We start from the raw sequence: 22,463 nt of genomic DNA on the forward strand, positions 1-22,463 counted from the left end.
TCCCCCGCATCGGCAGGCGGACTCTCAACCACTGCGCCACCAGGGAAGCCCAGTTCATACATTTTGATACAGAAATTCCAAGGATAGGAATGTTTTCTATGAATTCTTAACATAAGCTGACAAAGATGTAAGTAGCGTTATTCAAAATAGTAAATGAAACAAAACAAAAACACCCTAAGTGTTCACCAACAGGGGACCAATTGAAAAAGCATAACAACACCCGTATACTGAAATAGTATGCAAGTATATAAAGAATGAGATGGGTATGAGTCCAGCTCAGGTTCACACAGTTAGCGTAGATGGATGGAGCTGGGGTTGTAGTCCACACCACCAGACTCTGGAGCCTGAGCTCCCCTACCCGCTGCCTCCCCATGCAGCCCATTCACACTTTGCATCCCTCTCTTAGATCAGAAGAATTCCGCAACCATGCATGAGGAGTCAAGACAACCCTGCAAAGGACTCATCAATGCAAACCGATTTGACGACTTCAGCCTTGAGGACACTGCTAAGTGCTTCTCGGCATGTGCACAGTCAGGGAATGAATCCTGCAATCTGGGAAACTTGCAGAGGTAAAGGCCCCTCTGAGATGGAGAAGGAATCTGGGGGCTCTGGCAGGGGTGGAGTAGGGAGGCTGTTAAGAAGGGATGGAGCTATCAGCCCTTTTGGACCCAGAAAATGCTGCTCTCATCTCACCCTTCCACCTTGTTTGACACCCACATTCCCCCTGACCACCAAGACCCTATGATCTAGGGGATGCAGAGGTGAAATTAGCCCCTGTCCCTGTCATTGGGAGTTGTGGAGGGAGAGACATGGCCCCAAATGATGGTGATTCTAGAGTGTGATCATACAGAGGGTAGACAAGGCACCAGGTTAGCTCAAAGGAGGGAAATCTGCTAAGGCTTCACAGATGAGGCCACCCATGAACGGGTTTTGAAGGCTGCATAGGAGATTTCCCATTGGACTCAAGCAGTGTTAGGGGATACAGGGAGAACTACAGTGCTTTGAACTGTGAAAGAGTAAAGTGCTGGGGATGGAGGCAACAATGGGGAGGTTGGGTGGGGGGGTTGGACTGGAAATCTAAGCAGGGACCAAAGTGTAAAGGGTTGTGTAAACTATACCACTGCGGGAGGGGGCAGGGCAATGATATATTTTAAATACAGGAAGAGCATAGTCAACTTTGCATTTTTAGAAAGATGGCTCAGGCTTCAGGGAAGTATATGAGGGTGGTGATGTGACAAGAGACGTGAGCAGGTAGGATGCAACTGTGGTGGTCTGGGTAAGAGTGAGGGCTGAACAACCACCAGCACCACCACCAATTGGCACTGTGTACCTGGATAGGAGGGATGGGTCAGAGACATCGAATGATGTAGAATCAGTGCGATCAAGAGACTGATAAGACCAAGAGACCAAGAGATACTGGATTAAGGGAGAGGAGGGGGTTTGGAATACAGCATCTCCAAGAGTCACCTTCAAAAGATCTTTGCCTTTCACCCCTCCTCTCCCTTCCAATCAGAGTTACCCATCCTCTTCTGGGATACTCAGGACAGGCTTGTATGCACTCAGTATATATTTGTTGGAGAAAATGAGTGAAAAGTTTATGTTCTCAGACTTGGTGTTAGCACAACAATCTGATTGAGTGCCATCACTTCAGTGGCCTGAAAAGGCACCCATGAGTACCTGCAGCTGCTTCGGGAGCTTCGGATCTCCAAGCAGCTGTTCAGGAGGCTCCTCTTTGTGCTGCCTTATGGAGGGCCTAAACACCTTTGGGGAAAGTAGGAGCTCTGACATCAGAAGATGTGGACTTGGTTCCCAACTCTATCACTTTACCAAGTTATCTCCTTTACCTTTACAACCCTGTGAGGTAGGTCCTGTTATCAACCCTTTTTACAGATAAGAAAACTAAGGCTCCCATAGGTTAAATAACTTGCCCACGTTACACAACAGGTAGGTAGCAAAATCAAACATGAACCTAGGTCTGGAGGGCAGTAGGGGAGGTGTACAGTAATACAGACTAGGGTCAGACTGGCAGTGCTCAAAAGTGGAATTGGACTTTGGACAGGTTAACTTTCAGTTTCCTCATCTGTAAAATGGGGCTGAAATAACACCTGACTTGTAGAATTACTGCAAAGATTAAATACATAATTCAGACACGTTAGCTGTTATCATTATCTTACCAGCATTGTCATTTCATTACTGTTGCAAAGCCTTTATTCTTTTTTTTTAGTACTTTTTTTTTTTTTTTTTTTTTTTTTTGCGGTACGCGGGCCTCTCACTGTTGTGGTCTCTCCCGTTGCGGAGCACAGGCTCCGGATGCGCAGGCTCAGCGGCCATGGCTCACGGGCCCAGCCGCTCCGCGGCATGTGGGATCTTCCCGGACCGGGGCACGAACCCATGTCCCCTGCATCGGCAGGCAGATGCTCAACCACTGCGCCACCAGGGAAGCCCACAAAGCCTTTATTCTTGATCTCTCTCCTATACCTTCCTCCTGGGGTGGTTGTTGAGATTAAAGGAGATTATGCATGGAAAAGTTATTAGCAAATAATAGGAACTCAATAAATTTGAGTGTTCTTTATTTTAATGACTCTTTCTGATTATAAAAGTAATTTTATTTATTTTTTTAATAAAATTATTTTATTTATTTATTTTTGGCTGCATTGGGTCTTTGTTGCTGCTTGTGGGCTTTCTCTAGTTGCAGTGAGCGGGGACTACTCTTCGTTGTGGTGTGCGGGCTTCTCATTGCAGTGGCTTCTCTTGTTGCGGAGCACAGGCTCTAGGTGTGTGGGCTTCAGTAGTTGTGGCACGAGGGCTCAGTAGTTGTGGCACGAGGGCTCAGTAGTTGTGGCTCTCAGGCTCTAGAGCGCAGGCTCAGTAGTTGTGGTGCATGGGCTTAGCTGCTCCACAGCATGTGGGATCTTCCCAGACCAGGGCTCCAACCCGTGTCTCCTGCATTGGCAAGCAGCTTCTTAACCACTGTGCCACCAGGGAAGTCCAGTAATTTTATTCTTCATAAAATATTTAGAAAGTAGCTATAAGAAGGAAAGTGGAAAATTCCCCTTCTTACTATCCAGAGATAATCATTATTTTCATTTTGGTATATTTCTTTAGATAGATAGACAGATATGGATGGATATAGATAGCTATAGATATATCACATACCTCATTTATCCATTCTACTATATTGATGGATAGTAACATTTGGGTGGTCTCCAGTTTCTGGCTTATACAAAGAGTGTTGCTGTAAATGTTTTTGTTCGTGTATTTTGGTGAATGTATGTATTTCTGTAAGGTATATTCCTAGGAGTGAAATTGGTGGGTCATAGGGCAGGCATGTGATTAGCTTTAATAGAAACTGCCTAACAGTTTTCCAAAGTTCTTGAACCAAATTTCACTCCCACAATCAGTGTATGATAGTTCTAGTTGCTTCACATCCTTGTCAACACTTAGTATTGTCTGCTTTTTCATTTTAGCCATTCTGGCAAGTTTGTACTGTATCATATGGTGATTTTAATTATATTTGCCTGATTAAGTTTAACTTAATCTTTCATATATTTATTAGACATTCTGATATCCTCTTTGTGAAATGGCCGTTTAAGTCTTTGGCTTCTTTTATGGGGTTGTTTGAATTTTTCTGAGTGATCTTTAGGGGTTATTTATATATTCTGGTTACATGTCTTTGCAAATAGATACACATGAATATGTTCTCCTTCATTGTGGATTGCCTCTTCATTCTCTTATCATTGTCTTTTGACTACAGACAGACATTCTTAATTTTAATGTAGTGTGATATACCAGATTTTTACTTTATAGTTAATGCTTTGGGGTCTTATTTAGGAGATGTTTGCATCCCCAGGATCATGAAGATACTCTTCGATGTTTTCTTTTCAAAGATTTATTGCTTTATCTTTCACGTTTGTCTCTATGATCCACTAAAAGAAAGTAAAATACTGTGGAAAACTCTTACTTTTCAGAATTTTCGGCTTAGCTAGTGCCTCTCAGACTATAGAGTCTCACGATTCTGAAAAATGTCTGGAGGAGAAATCAGCTATACATTTGAGACCCTTCGAGTGCCCAGGTTTATTTCTTCACCCTCTGCACCACCCCAACACCACCACCAAGACCACCAAATGCCCTGTTTATACTTGACAAAGCGCTCTTGTGCCTGTTTGCAATCCAGACCCAGCCACAGTCAACCACTGACTCTGTCTGGGCATTTTATATAAGGAAACCATACAACGTGTTGTCTTTTGCATCTGGCCTTCTTCACTTAGCATGTTTTTGAGGTTCATTCATATTGTGACAGCAGGGCTTTTTTTTTTTTTTTTTGCAGTATGCAGGCCTCTCACTGTTGTGGCCTCTCCCGTTGCGGAGCACAGGCTCCGGACATGCAGGATCAGTGGCCATGGCTCACAGGCCCAGCCGCTCCGTGGCGTATGGGGTCTTCCCGGACCAGGGCACGAACCTGTGTCCCCTGCATCGGCAGGCGGACTCTCAACCACTGTGCCATCAGGGAAGCCCCTCTTCCCCTCTTTTTAAAAATTGGGTTGTCTTCTTATTATTGAGCTTTAAGAATTCTGTATGTAATCTGGATACAAGTCCTTTATCAGACGTATGATTTGCAAATATGTATTTTCTCCCAGTACATGTTTTGTCTTTTCATTTTCCTAATAATGTCTTTTGAAGATCAAAAGCATTTAATTTTGATAAAATCCAACTTAAATTTAAAACATGTCAAAGAAATGTTCATCATCTAGCCCACGGTTACAAAAGTTTTCCTCTAAGTTTCCTTCTCTATGTGTATGGTTTTAGCTCTTATAATTAGGTTCATTTTGCATTTGGAGTTCATTTTCTGTGCACAGTGTGAGGTAAATGTCTAACTTTATTACTCTCATTTTGCATTTGGATATCTAGTGGTTTCGCCACTATTTATTAAAAAGACTATGCTTTGTTCATTGAATTGCATTTGGGAGGGCATTTCATTGAACAGCCAAATACAAGTTCCTGGAATGTCTTCTTCCCATTGAGATAGTAAACCAGAAACAAACGACGTTGCTGGGGGGAAATGCAGAGATTAATGCTGCCATGAAAGGCTTTAACGAAGCAGGAGTGATAGTGATACCTATTAATTCCATTTAACTCACCAGAAGTCAGGTGGATCTTGGAGAATGACTATGGACTGTCATTAACTTAATCAGGTGGTGAGTCTAATTGCAGCTACTGTCCCAGATGAGTATGTTTACACAAAGAAATCAACACAGCCCCTCACAATTGGTATACAGCTATAACGTGGCTAATGTTTTTTTCTCCATACCATTTTTCAAGAACTGCCAGAAGTAGTTTGCTTTTACTTGGCAGAGCCAAGAGTATAGAGCCACAGTGTTCCCTCGGGGTTACGTCACGTCTCATTGCTGTCATAAGATAGTTCACAGAGAACTCATTTATCTTGACATTCTACAGAGTCCCCTGTATTGACAACATTATGCTGATTAGATCTGATGAGCAGAAAGTGGCAAGTTGTGAAGGTGCCTTAGGAAGACATGTGTGAACTAGAGGGTAAGAGACAAACTTCACAAGAATTCAGGGTCCCATCACCTCAGTGGATCTCCTGGACATTCAGAGGACTAGAGAATATCAATATATGCCCTCCAAGGTAAAAGACAAGTTGTTGAACCTCACACCATTTACAGTGAAAAAATGTATCATGCAAACATGAACCAAAAGATATCTGAATAGCTAAATCCGTATCAGACAAAGAAGATGATCCTTAAATTGGTGTCAACTTTATAATTAAAAATGCAATTGTAGGGGCTTCCCTGGTGGCACGGTGGTTGAGATTCTGCCTGCCGATGCAGGGGACACGGGTTCGTGCCCCAGTCCGCGAAGATCCCACATGCCGCGGAGCGGCTGGGCCCATGAGCCATGGCCGCTGAGCCTGCGCGTCCGGAGCCTGTGCTTCGCAACGGGAGAGGCCACAACAGTGAGAGGCCCGCGTACAGCAAAAAAAAAAAAAAAAAAAAAAAAAAAAAAAATGCAACTGTACATCCATGGTTTAAACTTTTTGAATGTATGTTACTTTTCACAACTAAAACAATTTTTTTAAGTGCTCTGAGAACCAGATCAGGAAATCTTCCCCCAAGAAGATAAATTCATGGGCTGTTTTGTAAGGCCAAGGAATTTTTTAAGTGCATGAGGTGAACTATATGTATTGTGAAATACAGTTCTCTATTTTATTTGGTAACAACAAAAATCACAATACTTCTTCATTTAGATTTTTAAAAGATAAATAAAAAACTAGTATCAGTTGGTGTAGCTCAATCAATGGATTTGGACAATCTCAACCCACTGTTTCTGGATGAATGTTCTAATTGCCTGAACCATTCAATCTCATTTTCACATATTTGCATGGTTTACTCTTTATATTTTACAATATTTTTTTCCTGTGGTTTCCTTGGAGTTTTATTCCTTGGTAACTGTGTTCAAAAAAATGATGTCAAGGGGCTTCCCTGGTGGTGCAGTGGCTGAGAGTCCGCCTGCCAATGCAGGGGACACGGGTTCGAGCCCTGGTCTGGGAAGATCCCACATGCCGCAGAGCAACTGGGCCCGTGAGCCCCAACTACTGAGCCTGCGCGTCTGGAGCCTGTGCCCCGCAACAAGAGAGGCCGCAATAGTGAGAGGCCCGTGCACCGCAATGAAGAGTGGCCCTCGCTCGCCGCAACTAGAGAAAGCCCTCGCACAGAAACAATGACCCAACACAGCCAAAAATAAATAAATAAATTTATAAAAAAGAAAAAATGATGTCAAAATAAAAGCCTCCCTTTTGCCTCCCTGGTAAGCCCTCTATAGCTACTCCTTTCCAATAGCCTCGATCTGGCTCTATCTGCTCTTGTTCCCCTTCTATACCATTGCTACCTCAGCCTTCACCTGTTTAAAACTGCTTTAAAAAGGTGGGCAGCAAGTCTTAGGACCCCAGGCTTGGGAAAAGGGACTCTGGCCAAAGAGAAGTTTCAGCACCACGGAGAGCGCCAGGATAGGGACGTGGATGGGAGGGGGGACTTTGCTCACCCTAACTTTCTAGCCCATGGCAAGGGCGCTGCGGTAAAACAAATGGCAATTAAATTTGTGTTTATTTTATGTGTAAATTATGTGTTTCCAAGACCAGCTCAGTTCCCAAAATCAGTTCCCATACAGCTAAGTCTTCAACGGCTGAATTCCCAGTATTCATCTAGCACTCAATAAATGTGAGTTAGCCCTCACACCACACAGTGATCATCCCACAGTTTGGAATACTCAGAAGAATTTCTCTAAAGAAGATTTACAGAGACCAATAAGCACATGAAAAGGTGCTTAACATCATTAGTCACTAGACAAATGCAAATTAAAACTGCAGTGAGATACCACTTCACACCCACTAGGTTGGCTATAATTGCAAATGAAACAAAACAAAGTGAAAAACATCAAGTGTTGGCAAGAATCTGGAGAAACTGAAGCCCTCATACATTGGTGGTGGGAATATGAAATGGTGCAGCTGCTATGGAAAACAGTTTAACACTTCCTCAAGAAGTTAAACACAGAATTAACACAGCAATTCTACTCCTAGGTATCCACCCAAAAGAATTAAAAACAAGTCTTCTAACAAAAGCTTTTACGAGAATACAAGCAGCTCTATTCACAATAACCAAAAAGCGGAAACAATCCAAATGCCCATCAATGGATAAATGTATAGACAAAATACGGTATATGCATACAAAGGAATTTTATTCATCCATAGAAAGGAATGAAATATGTATACATGCTACAACGTAGATAACCTTGAAAACATGCTAAGTGAAAGAAGCCAGACACAAAAGACCAGATATCATATAATTCGATTTATATGAAATGGAATTTCATAAATCTATGAATAGGCAAATTCATAGATTAGTGGTTGCCAGAGGCTGGGGGAAGAGTAACTGCTTAATGGGTTCAGGGTTTCCTTTTGAGGTGATGGACGTGTTCTGGAACTAGATAGCAAAGATGGTTTCACACATTGTGAATGTATTTAATGCCACTGAATTGCACACTTTAAAATGATTAAAATGACAGACTTTACCTTGTAATGTATTTTGTTACAAAAAAGAGAAATACGTAAAATACTCAGAGGGGCCACTGGCTCCGGAATCCCTCAGAACCAGCATGAATCACTCCCGTGCCACCCCTCTCCTCCTGCAGCATCCCAGGGTCTTCCCTTTGATATTCTGGGTCACCTCTCCTACACCAGGAGCCTGATGATTGCTGCGCATGGTATCTCTCCTCCTGTCATCCAGGTGAGTGGACCAGGTGAGTGGGTAACTCAGCCTGCAAGACCCTATCTTCCCTTGTAGATACTGGCTGAACTATGAGATCCATCTGGTGGAGAAGAGTCTGACAGAGACAGTGAATATGAGTTTTTTGAAGGCTCTTGTCAAGAACATCAACACCAACATCTCAGAAGACCTGCACTTCTCTCTGACCCCCTCTCAGGTGACCCCCTCTCAGGCTTCCCCCCATCCGCACTGGCTGGTCCTGGTCCTACTTTCCTCAGGCATATTTTTCTGAGAGAGTCATGGTCTCTGCTTGGTGCCCATCAACAGTTATCCTTCCCATGTCCCATTTAGTAGTTCTCTGCCACCTGGCTGATGGGTGCTGGTGAGTTAATCGGTTGAGTGGATCCTGGTAGTATATTACCCAGGGTGCTAGGATGAGACCTTCAGAAGATCACCGAATCGAGAGTCAGGATTCTAGCCCTGGACTTCCCACCCACCACCTGATTAGGTGTCCTCCAGGAAACCCCCTCCCCTCTCTGGGCCCCTGAGTCCTCATCTGTAAAATGAGCTCGAAGGCTATTCCAAAGTCTGAGGTTCCCTTGAACTCTTCCACCAGGGGACACATTAGAAACCAGGTAAAGGCACTTGTAGAGGTGCTGCAAAGGGTTAACGGGCAGATTCTGGGTTTACATAGGTCTGGATTCAAATCCCATTTCCGCCCCTTACCAGCTATTGTGATATCGGGCAAATTACCTAACTTTTCTGAGCCTCGGTTTCCCCATCTGTAAAATGGAGATGGTATTGCCCACTTTCAAGGTTGTCAGAGGGAGCAAATGAGATAACTCACAGGGAATGCTTGGTGCGGCGAGGGCACAGCCTCCCTTAAGGCATAAAGCTGAGGGTGGAAGTTTGGGCAGCAGGGAAGTGGTCTATCGTGGAGGGATTTTAGGTCTGCCTGGAGAAGGGGAGATAGAAGATGGACGGGGCCTTTCTCAACCCTTTATCACGTCACCCCAGCAGCTGAGCCCTCTGCGTGGGGTAGGCACCGGCCTGTGAAATCAACCACATGTCCTTTTGACAAGGTTCTGGATTGGGAAGCAGAAAGTTGAGTCTCTCGGCTACAACACTTAGCGCCCCCTGTCCCAATGCCCATGGGATGCTTTTGAGGCAGGACCAGGTGGGGCCAGGCTGCAGTCCCAGGGGGAGCAATGAGGTCAGAGAATGAACAAAACACTCTTGGCAACTATCAGTAAAATTTATTTTAATATTTTGACCATTCTTAGCTTTTACAAAATGTGTTGTTGTTGGGTGGGGGTGGGTATCACATTCAGTGTGAATTCTTGTGTCCTCCCTCTCGGCCCTTGCTGTCTCCCTTCCTGATGGCCTTACACTTTCCATTTATCCCTGAGTTGGAAAATAGACACTGTCACCATAGCCGTATGTCAGCACAACGGGGGTCAGGACCCTGGCCAAAAGCACCACAACTGACCCTCTCTCACACTTGCAAACTGACCTGTCCAGGTGTCGCCCCTTCACAGCCCACTTTCAACCTGATGGGTGGCCACGTGGGCATCTTACTGGCTCCATTCTCCATATTGGGAAAACCGAGGCTCCACAAGGCTGTGATTTGGCCAGGAGCTCACAGCCTGGACAGAGCAGGGCTTGGACTGTGCCCCCAGGTGTCCTGCCTCTCAGAGCTGTCCTCGGTCCTCAGTGCTGCCCCACCACCCAGCATGCCTGTTTTTCCTTCCATGTGGGGGAGGGGTGGGCAGGACCTGTGTTAGGGGCTGGGCTCCTCAGGGAAAGACAGAGCGGCTGGGTCTGTGGTTGCAGGTTCCGAAGCAGGTGACAGAGGACGAGCACCGGCACCCTGACAGAGTCCGGCTGCCCAGGAGCCTTTTTGGATCCTTGCAGGGCAGCAGGCCAATGGTTCGGTTGGCCATAACCATCCTGAATGTTGGTTTGGGGAATGTCTTCAAGGTGAGGAGAGGCTCAGGGTGGCTGAGGTTCCATGCTTGGTTAAGCAGGACATGCTTGCCCTCTCTGGAGTCTTTGCTGAGGGACCCGATGGGGATGGAGGAGGTGAGGAACCTCTGGAGTGTGCCTAAAGCAGCCGAGGCCATCCCAGACCCCTGTCTCTAGGGTCTGTGGACCGCGGGCTCACGCCAGTTATTCACACTCCGCTGTTTGGACTGCCCACACCTGTGCCCTTGGACTCCTGTGTGTGTATCCCAAGTGTGTTCATGACCCCTGTGTGGCCTCGTGCATGCACAAACATGTATCTCCTTCCTTATTCCTGGTGCGCACGTAATCATGTGTGCTGGTGTGACCATGTTCACATGAGCAGGTGTACCCAGGCCCTTGCAAATTTGTACCAGGTATGTCCCCAGAGGTGTGTCTCCACTCCCATGGGGACATGTGTATCCCTGAGTGCTGGTGTGGGCAGGTGCTCCCCACCTGTAGGCACCACTGCCCTCCATTTCCCGGCTGATCTTCCTTCTAACCCTGCACTCCAGTTAAGAGGGCGGAGGAGGCCTGGAGACCAGCAATGGAGAGCCATCAGGTACACGGCTTTGCAGCCGTTTGGCCCGGAGGGTAGGGCCCGCCCTGGCCCAGCTGGAGCAGACTACAGAGAGCAGCAGGAAGAAGGTCGCCCATGACTCCCTGCCCCCTGTTCCCCCGGCCCCAGACTTTGCCCTCCAGGCAAGGGCCACAAGCCCTAGCGGCTCCCAGGAGCCCTGAGAAGGGCTGGGCTGGGGCAGCCCCTTGTGCAGCCTGGCCTCACCCATGTCCCTCCACAGGGCCCCCGGCTCAGCCTAGAGGATGACAGCAGCGTGTTGAACAATCACGTGGTAGGCTTGAGTTTGGGTCATATAAATGTCACCGGCCTGGCTGAGCCTTTGGAGATCACCTTCTCCCACCAGCACCAGCCTCCTGTGAGTCCCCCACCCTGGCCTGGCAGCTCCTGAGGGGCAGACATGTGGGTGGGCACCCCTGGGCATAGGGGCAGACACACACGGACTCTGCACACCCCACGCTCCCACATCCACCTGGGTTTACATAGGTCTGGATTCAAATCCAGACACACAATTGTGCCCAGGGACACATGCCCACCCTGTGCACGCATGTCTCCACATGCCTCCCAGACACCCTCCGCTCCTGTGCTCATAGAGATGCCCAGGGGACCTGGCAAACACACGTGCACGCGCACGGCTGCCCACACACACGCTCCCCTAAAGGCATGTGCCTGCAGACATGCGCCCCTGCCAGCCACAGCCCCACGCCTCTTCACACCCCCGACATGCTGACCCAGGATACATCAAACGCTTCGCGTTCCTGTGTGACCACAGGCTGAGACTTGCTTCTACCTAATGCGTGCCTGTGCTGAGACCCAGAGCACACTGTCTTCTCCCCCTCCCCGTCCTACCCTCCTCTCCCCTCTCCCAACTTCCCCTGCCTCGCCCCTGACTCCCAATCTCTGGTTTCAGAACGTGACCCTCAGCTGTGTATTCTGGGACGTGACTAAAGGTAGGGCCTGGAGGATCTTCCCTGGGTGAGATGGGCGGAGGGTAAGGGCTCCTTAGGGGACAGGACTCCAACCGCAGGGCCCCTCCCCTCTTTCTTTCCTCTCTGGACCCCTCTCTTCCCTTTCCCTGCCTTCCCCTCCCCTCTGCTTCCCTATATTCCCGGCCCCTCCCCTAGGCTCCCTCTCCTCCCCAGGGTCGTCAGGAGACTGGGCTTCCAGGGGCTGCTCCACAGACGTCGGAGTCAATGGGACCATCTGCCGCTGTGACCACCTGACCTTCTTCGCCTTGCTGCTGGTAATGTCGTGCCACCCCGCCCCCCACCATCCTAGCAATTCTGGAAGTGCCAAGGCTCCCGGCCCAGGGAGGACGCTGCCTGGCCTGGTCTCCAACTGATAGGATTCTTATTTGCGGGGATCATCCACAGAGGCCGATCTTGGACCAAGTCACCGTAAAGGCCCTCACACGCATTTCCCAGGCTGGCTGTGGAACCTCCATGATCTTCCTGGCCTTCACCGTTGTCCTCTACGCTTTCCTGAGGTGGGTCACCCCATCCCCACCCCACATCTCCCTCCTGCCCTCAAGGGCGGCACCAGGGCAGGGTAGAAACCAGCAGGGTAGTGTTAGTCGTGCAGCACTATGCTGGTATTTTCTCCAAACCTCCGTTTCCTCACCTATAAAATGGGATTGGAGGTTGACATGTGTCTGGCTATTTCAGTTACAAGTGGCAGAAGCTCAACTCAGATTGGCTTAAACATAATAGGTAATGTGTGGTTCACAGAACTGAAAAGCCCAAGGTGAGCTCACTTCAGGTGATGTTGGATCCAGGGGCTCAAAAGATGTCCCCAGGACTTGGTGTCCCTCTGATTCTCAAAACTTTGCTTTCTCCTTTGTCAGTCATGTCAGGCAACTTCTCCATACTCAGGGGCCTTGGGGAGCCCCAGGCTTGCATCATAGTTTCTGAGCTGCCTGGACAGCTAATATTCTAAACTAAGGCCCAGAATTGAAGTTTCTAAAAAAACTTTCTTGGACTTCTCTGATGGCACAGTGGTTAGGAATCCGCCTGCCAATGCAGGGGACACGGGTTCGAGCCCTGGTCCGGGAGGATCCCACCTGCCACGGAGCAACTAAGCCCGTGCGCCACAACTACTGAGCCTGCACTCTAGAGCCCAAGAGCCACAACTTCTGAGCCCTCATGCCATAACTACTGAAGCCCACGCACCTAGAGCCCATGCTCCGTAACAAGAGAAGCCTGCACACCACAACAAAGAGTAGCCCCTGCTCGCTGCGACTAGAGAAAAGCCCATGCGCGGCAACAAAGACCCAATGCAGCCAAAAATAGAAATACATAAATAAATAAATTAAAAATTTTTTATTTTGAAATAATTACAGGCTAACAGGAGCTTGCAAAAATAGTACCTAGAGTCCCATGGTTCCTTCATCCAGCTTTCCTCAGTGATGACATTTTCTATAACTGTAGTACAATATAAAACCAGGAGATTGACATTGGTACCGCACTGCTAACAAGACTACAGAGCTCATTCAGTTTTCACCATTTTCCACGTGCACTCAATTGTGTGTGTGTGCGCATGTTCACACACGCGCACAGGACTGGCCACATCATTTGTAGGGCCCAGTCCAAAATGAAAATATGCAGCCCCTTGCTCAAAAATTATTAAGAATTGCAAGATGGTGACAGCAGAGCATGAAAACGAGCATAGGGCCCTTCTGAGTGCAGGGGCCTGCAGAGGTCATACGCCAAGGAAGCTGACCCTGTGCTTGTCCTGTGTGTGTGTGTGTCTGTGTATATGTCTATGCAGTTTTATCTCATGTATACCAGACTTGAGTTATACTGGTCTAACTTAGACCATGTGCCCATGACTGAACACGCCACTGTGGTGAAAGGATGAATTACACTGATTGGTCAGGCCACCCTAGTGCCTGCCCTTGGGTTTGAGAGTACATGGCTGAGAGTGGGGAAGGGTGCTCCCAAGGGAAACCTGGGGCTGTTTCTGGACGAAGGAGGAGCAGAAACATCAGAGGCTACTGCAGCCTGTGCCCAGGCCCCGGCCATGGCGGAGGGAGCCACAGGAACTGCCAGCCTCAAGGAGCCTGTGGGAGCAGCCCCACGGCTGGCCTCCCGACCCACGACGGGCCTGGAGCAGCCCTTGGTCTCCTGACTCCCGGTCCGGGGCCCTTCCACTGCCTTCCTGCACATGCTGGCACTGCTTGGCCCTGGACTGAGGCCCCCACCAGCCCCACCCACTCCATCTCAGACGGAACTGTGAGTGTAAATGGTGCCACCCCTGCCCCCATCCCCCAAGCCCTGGCCTAATACAAGCTGAGCATGTCTTGCCAGCTGGCTGCACTGCTGGACCCTGTGAGACGGGCTTGGAGCACCAGGAGGAGCCGTCAACCTCTCCCAGGGGTGGGGCCTGGCATCTCAGGTGAGGTGGACATTATCCCTCACGCCCACTCCAGGCAGCCCTGAGCTCCCACCCCTCCAGTGAGAGTCCTTTGGGAGCTGATTTGCTAGGAATTCGCAGTGGGAACTCCACAGAGGGGAAAGTGAGCCCTGGGAAGAAGCCCTGGACTGGGAGTCTGGAGCCCCTGCCCTGTGCTGTGACTCTGAGTCCCTGTTCCTCTCTGAGCCTCACCCTCCCTACTAAGTTCTAGGCTTCATACATCCATGACCTATCTGCCCACTCACTCAACCAATGCAGGGCTTCCTCCTGCTTATTGTGTTAGGCCCCAGGTCAAAGCCTGGGGAGAGACGGAAATAAGGGGTGGGTGGAGAGTTACGCTGCGCTCACTCCTGGGAAACTTCCAAATAAGCCTGGGATAAGTGACGTTCAGAGACAGCCTTCCCAGAAAGAAACACCCAAGGGGGATTTTGAAGGTGAAGCAGGGAACGGCATTGAGAGCAGAGGGAAGAGTGTGGGCAAGTCCGGGAGGCATAGAGAAGCAGAATGCATTTAAGGAATTGCCAATTAGGTAGTTTGGCTCAAGCGTGGAGTCAAGGGATGAAGCCACCAGGATCCAGAATCCACAGGGCCCTACGGGTCGTGAGAGGGCTCGTGGACTTGAACTGGAGTGTTCTCACACGCTGGTTGCTTGCAGGGGTGGAACAGAGGTGATCAGACGGAGAGGCCCGGGTGCCCCCTTGCAGCCTCTCACTGGCCCTTCTTGCCCCAGATTTTCCCAGCAGAGGTTGAACTCCGAAGACGTCCCCAAGATCCACGTGGCCTTGAGCGTCAGCTTATTTCTCCTGAATCTGGCCTTCTTCATCAATGTGGGGCACGGCCTGAAGGGGTCCGATGCTGCCTGCTGGGCCCGGGGGGCCGTCTTCCACTACTTCCTGCTCTGTGCCTTCACCTGGATGAGCCTGGAAGCCTTCCACCTCTACCTGCTCGTCATCAAGGTCTTTAACACCTACTTCGGGCACTACTTTCTGAAGCTGAGCCTCGTGGGCTGGGGTAGGTGCCGCTTGGCCAGGCAGAGGGGACGGCTGACTCTGGAAGAGGCAGCAAGGGGACCAGCCTGGGGCAAGGGAGGGGCAGCTCCCTCTCTGATTGGCTCAGAGCTCGAGGGATGGACAGCTGGAGGGGGATTTGGAGGAGGACGTGCCAAGGGAGCCCCAGCAATGCCATACCTCCTCCTCCCCTTGCCCCCAGGCCTGCCTGCCCTAATAGTCATCGGCGCTGGGAGCGCCAACAGCTATGGCCCCTACGCCATCCGTGACGAGAAGAACACCGCCACGCTGGAGCTGTGAGTGCTGGCTGTGGAAGCTGCGGTGGCCTCAGGGTCCTGGGGGCCAGAAGGAGGTGGAGGTGGGGAGACGAGGGAATCCTGGGAAGAGAGACGAGTAAGTCAAAGCAAAGGATCCTCAGATCCAGCTAGCGCACGGCCTGCAGGGGTAAACTGAGGCCCAGAGAGAGGCAGTACAATGAGAGGGGGTGAGAAGGAGAGAGAACTGGACCAGGAGGCAGGATGCCTTGCTCTAGCCCGGGCACCTTTGGGCAAATTTTAAAAGGTACCCCCCCCATCCCTCTGACCTGCCATGCCAGGTGCTCAGCCTGGTGAGTGGAGGGTGAGTTGGATCTCAGCCCCCACCTGCCCCCCAGCCAGGTGCCCTTGTGCAGGGCACAACCTGCCCAATATTTGCAGCAGCCCTGATTCCATCCAGACTCTGTCTCTGAGTAGCTGTGTGACCTTGGGCAAGCCTGTCCACTTCCAGAGCCTCGGTCTCCTCATCTGTACAATGGGGGACTGATCCACATGCTCTTTTGGGCTTTCACTCCTGCAGTGCAGGGAACAGGGGAGCTGAGCTGAGCCTCTCCCAGGGTACCTGCCTGAGGCCCATGGTTCTGTGCTAAGAAGAGCTGGTGGGGCCTTGGTCCTGTCCCCAGGGCCTCAAATGCAGGGCCCCAGGGGCCAGGCAGGGGACATAAGTACATGCAGCGGCCTGGGTGGGCACAGCGACAGACTGGCAATCACGTGCCAGTCTAATGGACAGCTGACTACTGTCCCTCCGGAGGGCATCCACAGAGCTGCCAGCTGTATGGTTTTATAAGAGAAGCAGAAATCTGGATGTTTCAGGAATTCCCTGGCGGTCCAGTGGTTAGGACTTGGCGCTTTCACTGCCAGGGCCTGGGTTCAATCCCTGTTCAGGGAATTAAGATCCCACACGCTGTGTGGCGTGGCCAAAAAAAAAAAAAAAAAAAATTGGATGTTTATGCCAAACATTTCACTTTTTTTTTTTTTTTTTTTTTTTTTTTGTGGTACGCGGGCCTCTCACCGTGTGGCCTCTCCCCCTGCAGAGCACAGGCTCCGGACGCGCAGGCCCAGCGGCCATGGCCCACGGGCCCAGCCGCCCCGCGGCACGCGGGATCCCCCCAGACCGGGGCACGAACCCGCGCCCCCTGCATCGGCAGGCGGACTCCCAACCACTGCGCCACCAGGGAAGCCCCCAAACATTTCACTTTTAAAACGTGGTCATTAATTCAATTTTTTTTTCTTACAACATAATGTGGGGTGAACGAAACATGTCTTTGGGACAGAACTGGCCTTTTACACTCACTGGTCTAAAAAGACAGCCCCTCCCCCGGGAGAGTGGGGAATGGATGGGTGGAGATGGGAGAAGGCATCTTTTTGGTCAGAGAAGATCTGGCAGGGAGACAGCCCAGGGCTTGCTCTCAGGAGACTTCCTCTGGTCCTAACGGCCATCCGCCTCCTCCAGGTGCTGGTTCTGTGAGAAAACTGCCATCTCTGCGCTCTACGTCACTGTCCACGGCTATTTCCTCATCACCTTCCTCTTCAGCGCCGTGGTCCTGGGCCTGGTGGCCTTGAAGATCTTCACTCTGTCGAGTGCCACAGCGGGCAAGGAGAAGCGGCAGCACTGGAAGGGGGTCCTCACCCTGCTGGGCCTCTCGAGCCTGGTGGGCGTGACCTGGGGGCTGGCCATCCTCACACCCCTAGGCCTGTCCACCACCTACGTCTTTGCACTGTTCACGTCTCTGCAAGGTGAGGCTCCTGGGCCAGGGAGGTGACGAGCTGCCTCGCCTGCACCAGGGGGTGTTGGGGGGCTTTGGGGGGAGGGGGTAGATGGCAAGAAACAGGATCCTACTCAGGCTCGCTCAAATCAAGGGTACTGATTTTAAATATCCAAGGCTCTCCCAAGGACCCCAGGGCAGGAAGGCTGGCTGACCTCATGGGAGCTGGTAGCAGGGTCAGGAAAAGCCACCAAAACCAAAGCAGATGCTTTCCCCATCCTTTTCTCTGGAGTCACACGTAGTCTCTTACCTTCTCTCTGTGGAAGCGTCTTCGTTCTTCTCTCCACTGGCCCATTCCTACCCATGGCCCCCAACTGGCTGCCCAATATGGCCCCCTCATCCCTATGTGACCTTCCAAGTCTAGTGACCATGGTCTGCTTCAGTCTCTTCCATGTTCTTAGGAGAGTCAAGGATCTGACTGGGCCATCTTGGGTCAGGTGTCCATGTCTGGTCCAATCATCTGTGACCAGGAGGGCGAGATCATGTGATGTGAAGGCAATGTGACACGAACAGAATCTCTAAGGGACTGTGAAGGCAGGAAGCAAATGGTTAGTGGAGGAAATGCTTGCTACGTCTGCTCCCTGCTCCCGCGGGGTTCTTTCTCTGATACCCAGCAAAGGGGCAGGCGCCCAGGGTGCATGTGGGACACGGTTTCCCTGCCCGCACCTGTCCTTTTTGTTCCTCATACCCCTGTTTCATACACGCAACTTAAAGAAGCATCACAGCCTGACTGTGAGGGAAACAGCTAAGAGAGGAATGACAAGGAGTTACTAGGAACCGAGGGGTCCTAGATCCAGCAGGTGCAAGCCCACAAGAACAGGGCTGGCTCCCAGTGCCTCACAAGACTACATGGCACCATGGTTGGCAGCACTTGGGGACAAGCAGACCGGGGTTCAAATCCCACCTCCACTCACCACCCCAGCAAGTCACTCAGCTCCTCTGATCCAGTCACCTGTACAGCTGGGATAATTCCAGTACTTTTCTCACCAGATTTCATGATGAATAACTGAGGTAATGTCTGTGTGTAATACAGGAGGCCTTCAATATGTGGGAACTATGTTAACGACAGCAGAAGTCGTTATTATTAGGCCACCGGAGACTGTCCCCAGATGAAGAATGATGAGTCCACCTCTGAAAATTCCCAGGGGTTACGGCTTGGAGAGGGATGCACCTTGAAACTGTGGATTATGTCATTCTTTCTGAGGTTACCCATCATAGTTAAGTCTGGACACTTCACCACACTGAGTTATTTCAACTGAGTGTAACTCAGTATTTCTCTCTTCTTCCCAAACAGAGCCCTCAGCCCACTTTAACTGCCCTTGAACTCTTCTCAATATTTTTTTATTGTTGTGTAGGGCTTTAGTTCTACATTTCTTTTAAAGAAACACAAAGATTTTTACTTTTCTCTCAATTTCTGTACTTACTACAATTTTCATACCTCACCTCTTCCCTTTTCTTCTTGCTGAAGCACATCCTGTAATAATCCTCTATAAGAGGGGCAGTGATAGTTGTCTTGCATGTCTGAAAATTCCTTCATTTTGGTCTTTTATGAGATAGCTGTGTGTATAGATTTTATTTCGAGGACTCTGGTTTTCATTCTCAAGTTATCTATTTGGTTCTTTTTCAGGAGTAGGTTTCATTTTTTGTCTGATTTTTCTATACATTCTTGAACTTTTATAGTGGAGTGATTTCTCCTCTGAGTGGCCACCAGCCCAGGCCCCACCCCAGGCTCACTGAGGCCCTCTCCTCCCTGACAGGTGTCTTCATCTTCTGCTGGTTTGTTGTTCTCTACTTCCCAAGCCGGAGCACCGTGACCTCGTCTTCCGGCACTGCCCGGGCTGACCAGGTCCTCACCGTGTCTCATGAATAGCGGGCTGCCGTGTGGCCAGGCCGGGGCTGGCCTGCACTCTGGACTCAGCTCTGATTTGCTGTGTGACCTTGGTGGGAGGGAAGAGGTACTCCCTGCTTCCTTCTGGGCCTCAGCGCCCTTCTCTGTACAATGGGACTGGGGAGCAAGGGGATGGGAACCAGGTTGGACCATGTGGCCTCAAAGGTCTTACCCAGATACACCTATGGGTCTGAAAGTTCACAGATCCAGGATGGCAGGAGTCTCAAGTCCCTGTAATCCTAAGACCCTGCCGGCACGCCCACCCCCTGCCTTCAGAGCAAAGCGGGCTTCTGGTCTCAGGAAGGGCCTGAGCCCAAATAAGGAAGTCTGTCGTTGGCCTCTTGAAGGAGCCCCCAGCCGCTCCCCTCCCTTACTTCCCCTTGTCACCGCCCTCCCACAACTCCACCCTCTGGCTGGGCACCTGGGGGGCCCTCAGGGCCACCATCCCCTCAGGCACTGGGGCGGTTGTGGACTGGGGGTTTGTTGCCGGGTAGGGGGGAGTGGGGTTTGGTCCTCGCACCCAGGCTGCCCCTGGTCTCAGCCACTCACCAGGGCCCATCCTCACGGAAGACCCCCCTACCATTCAGGGGGCTGCCAGCCCTCCAAGTGTTGGGGACACCGAATATCAAAGAATTCCACTTACTCAGTAGGTGGGATACCTCAAGCAAGCCCCCGTTCCCCACTCTGGCCTGCCCCTGTCTCGGGTCGAGGGGGCGGGAGGGGACGGGAGGGTGGGGCGGGGCGCTGCACATCTGAGGCCTGAGGAGCCAGGGCCGGGGGCAGGGGGTGTGGGCTGAGCAGAGAGAGGGTGGGCATTTCTTCTGAAGTCTGAGCTCCTATAGAGCAGGCGGGCACTTTGACAGCTTTGCTCGCTCACCGGTTCAGCCCAGCCCGAGCCTGGCACGCTTGGCAGGCCCTGAATAAATATTAGTTGGCCCTCGATGGAGGTGTGAGTTTGGCACCAGCCTGACAGGGCCCTGAGCCAGGGGAGTGCCTCAGGCCAGACCCAGCTGGGTTTGTCACTTCCAGTGGCTGGGCTTGGTTTCGAAACCACTGGTTTCCTCAGTAGGAAGCAAAAAAGAGGCAGAGACAGTAGAGACAGAAGTAGGGATACAGAGATAGAGAGATGGAGAGAGAGAGAGAGAGAGAAAGAATTAACAGATGAACTGCCACAAAGAAGGAAAACAAAAGGAGAGAGACGGACAGATGCAGAGACACACTGGCCCCCTGGCCTGGCCCAACCAGGAGGGCAGGGCACTGGTATCCGTCCCCGTCCCCTTACAGCCACTGCGCACTTCAGCCCTAACTTACTACTGGGACAGCTCACCTCCCTCCCCAAACCCCACCCTTCCCAGTGTGCTTTGCAGACGGTCAAGCACCTTCTATAGGTGAGAAGCCTGCCTCTTCCCCCCAGATGCCCTGGATTGGATTCCCCTTCTCCCTCCTCCCACCCAGCAAACAGATGAAAGAAAGGAGGCCCGGGACCCTTGGTTTACGCAAGTCACTGTGTTCCCGGAAGGGAAATCTTAGAGTGTGGACATTGCGACAGTTGAGCCACATTATCAGTTTTTGTGGGCAGACTTGGTGGGTTTCGGGCTTATCTTCACAAACAGCCGTTTCTCACACTGAAGGTCTCAGCAACCTTACCCCAAAGTCTCAGGGTTACTAACCTGTCCTCAGAAAGAACACTGATCCAGTGTCTGACAGGCCTGGGTTCAAATCCTAGCTCTGCTGCTTAGGGCCTGTGTGACCCTGGGCCTGTCACCGCACCTCTCTGAACCTCAGTTTCACCCTATGTAAGATGGGGCTCATTGAGTCCTTGCCTTGTCCTGAGAGCATTAAGTGAGGTGACAAAAGTAAAGTGCCCAGCACTAAGCAGGAGTTAGTTTGCTCCCTGAGAACCCCCCTTGGCTTAAAGAAAACCCGGGTGTAAAGCAGATTGTGAGCTTCTGCAACCTGTTTGTAAACTGGGAGGGTGTGAAGTTTAAAGCTCCTTTCCATATTCCTTGTACAGCTCTGCCAAGTGGACCAGCCCTGGGTGGGGAGGATGAAATGGAGGCCGAGAGAGGCCCAGGGACCCACCCAAGACCACCCTGCAAGCTGGGCCAACAGTAGAACTGAGGTCTCCATGGGTTTAAGAATTATCACCTCATTCCTGACCCCTGAGTCTCAAGGGAAATCCTGGGTGGTGGCTTTTTCTTTCTTCTTCCTTGCTTTCTCATTAAGACTTACTCAGTGGGATGTGCGACCAACAGAACAACAAGTGCCGGATGGGCTGCGTTTCCAGGTGCAGATGCGGAGGGCAGACGGGGAGCGTAGCTAATAGTACGGATGTCCTTTTCTCTGTCTGGCTCTCCACCCCAGGGCCAGGCAGGGGCAGAGGGGCTGGGGTCCCTCATTGCCTGAAGTCACTGCAAAAGTGGCTCCAAGTGCCAAGTGGAGCGCGTGCTCAGGCCAGGGAGGGCTGTGGCAAAAATACATCCCAAGGTCCAGCGTGGATAGACAGGGTTCCCCTGCCACTGAAGCATCACAAGAGCAGCCTGGGAGGTGGATAGCACCGTGGTTACGAGCATGGACTCTGAGGTCAGCCTGCCTGGTCCAGATTCTTTGCCTTGGACCAATTCCCCACTTACTGAATCTGTAAAGCAGGGATGGCAGTAGTTGCCCGACAGGGCTGATGATTAAATGAGATACTGGCTAAGACGGCTGCCCACCTGGCCCAGCGTGAATGTGACTAAGCCAGAGCTTGGCCTTGGCTGAAACTTTAATCAGGCTCTGGGTTGCAGTGGTCATCTGTGTGCTGCAGGAAGAGTGTCCCCTCACCGTGGTTCCCTGCCTGGTTCTCTCTGTTCTGCCTCAATTTCTTCATTCCTAGTATTTTTTCCATTACAATCTAACAAATAGACAGGAAATAAGAAGACCTATTTGCTCTGTGCTTTCAGAGAGGTAACAATATCAAAAGATAAGAGTTCTTCACAATTTGATCTATGAATACAATGTGATTCCAGTAAACATTCTAAATGATATTTTTAGACTTTCTAAAACTTATTCTAAAATTTATGTTAAGGCATATAGTCCTCAAATAGCTAAGTCATCCTTAATGAAAGAGGACATAGAAGAACTGACCTGCAGATATAAAGATTTTACAAGGCCATAGTGATAAATTCACCATGGAGTCTGTGCAGGGATAGGCATGAAGACCAGTGGAACAGAACAGAGG

At 50.4% G+C, this 22,463-nt stretch overlaps 1 protein-coding gene across 1 annotated transcript; it reads left to right on the forward strand.

Annotated features, from left to right (window-relative positions):
* The first annotated feature begins 426 nt into the window (after nt 1–426).
* Nucleotides 427–19,225, forward strand: ADGRG3 (adhesion G protein-coupled receptor G3). Its single transcript, XM_065898367.1, has 11 exons — nt 427–569; nt 8,358–8,496; nt 10,113–10,259; nt 11,081–11,215; nt 11,768–11,807; nt 12,000–12,100; nt 12,231–12,343; nt 14,999–15,279; nt 15,478–15,571; nt 17,043–17,326; nt 19,113–19,225. The coding sequence occupies exons 1-11, from the start codon at nt 427–429 to the stop codon at nt 19,223–19,225; spliced, it is 1,590 nt and encodes a 529-aa protein (XP_065754439.1).
* The last annotated feature ends 3,238 nt before the right edge of the window (nt 19,226–22,463 follow it).

This window comes from Phocoena phocoena, chromosome 20, assembly GCF_963924675.1.
Source record: "Phocoena phocoena chromosome 20, mPhoPho1.1, whole genome shotgun sequence".
Lineage (NCBI taxonomy): Eukaryota > Metazoa > Chordata > Mammalia > Artiodactyla > Phocoenidae > Phocoena > Phocoena phocoena.

Bases quoted from the DNA above. Each gene is read 5' to 3' on its own strand.
- ADGRG3 (XM_065898367.1), top strand. From the start codon at position 427: ATGCATGAGGAGTCAAGACAACCCTGCAAAGGACTCATCAATGCAAAC. The intron at 11,808-11,999 runs GTAGGGCCTGGA...TCTCCTCCCCAG, and splicing joins ATTCTGGGACGTGACTAAAG to GGTCGTCAGGAGACTGGGCT. The intron at 12,344-14,998 runs GTGGGTCACCCC...TTCTTGCCCCAG, and splicing joins GTCCTCTACGCTTTCCTGAG to ATTTTCCCAGCAGAGGTTGA.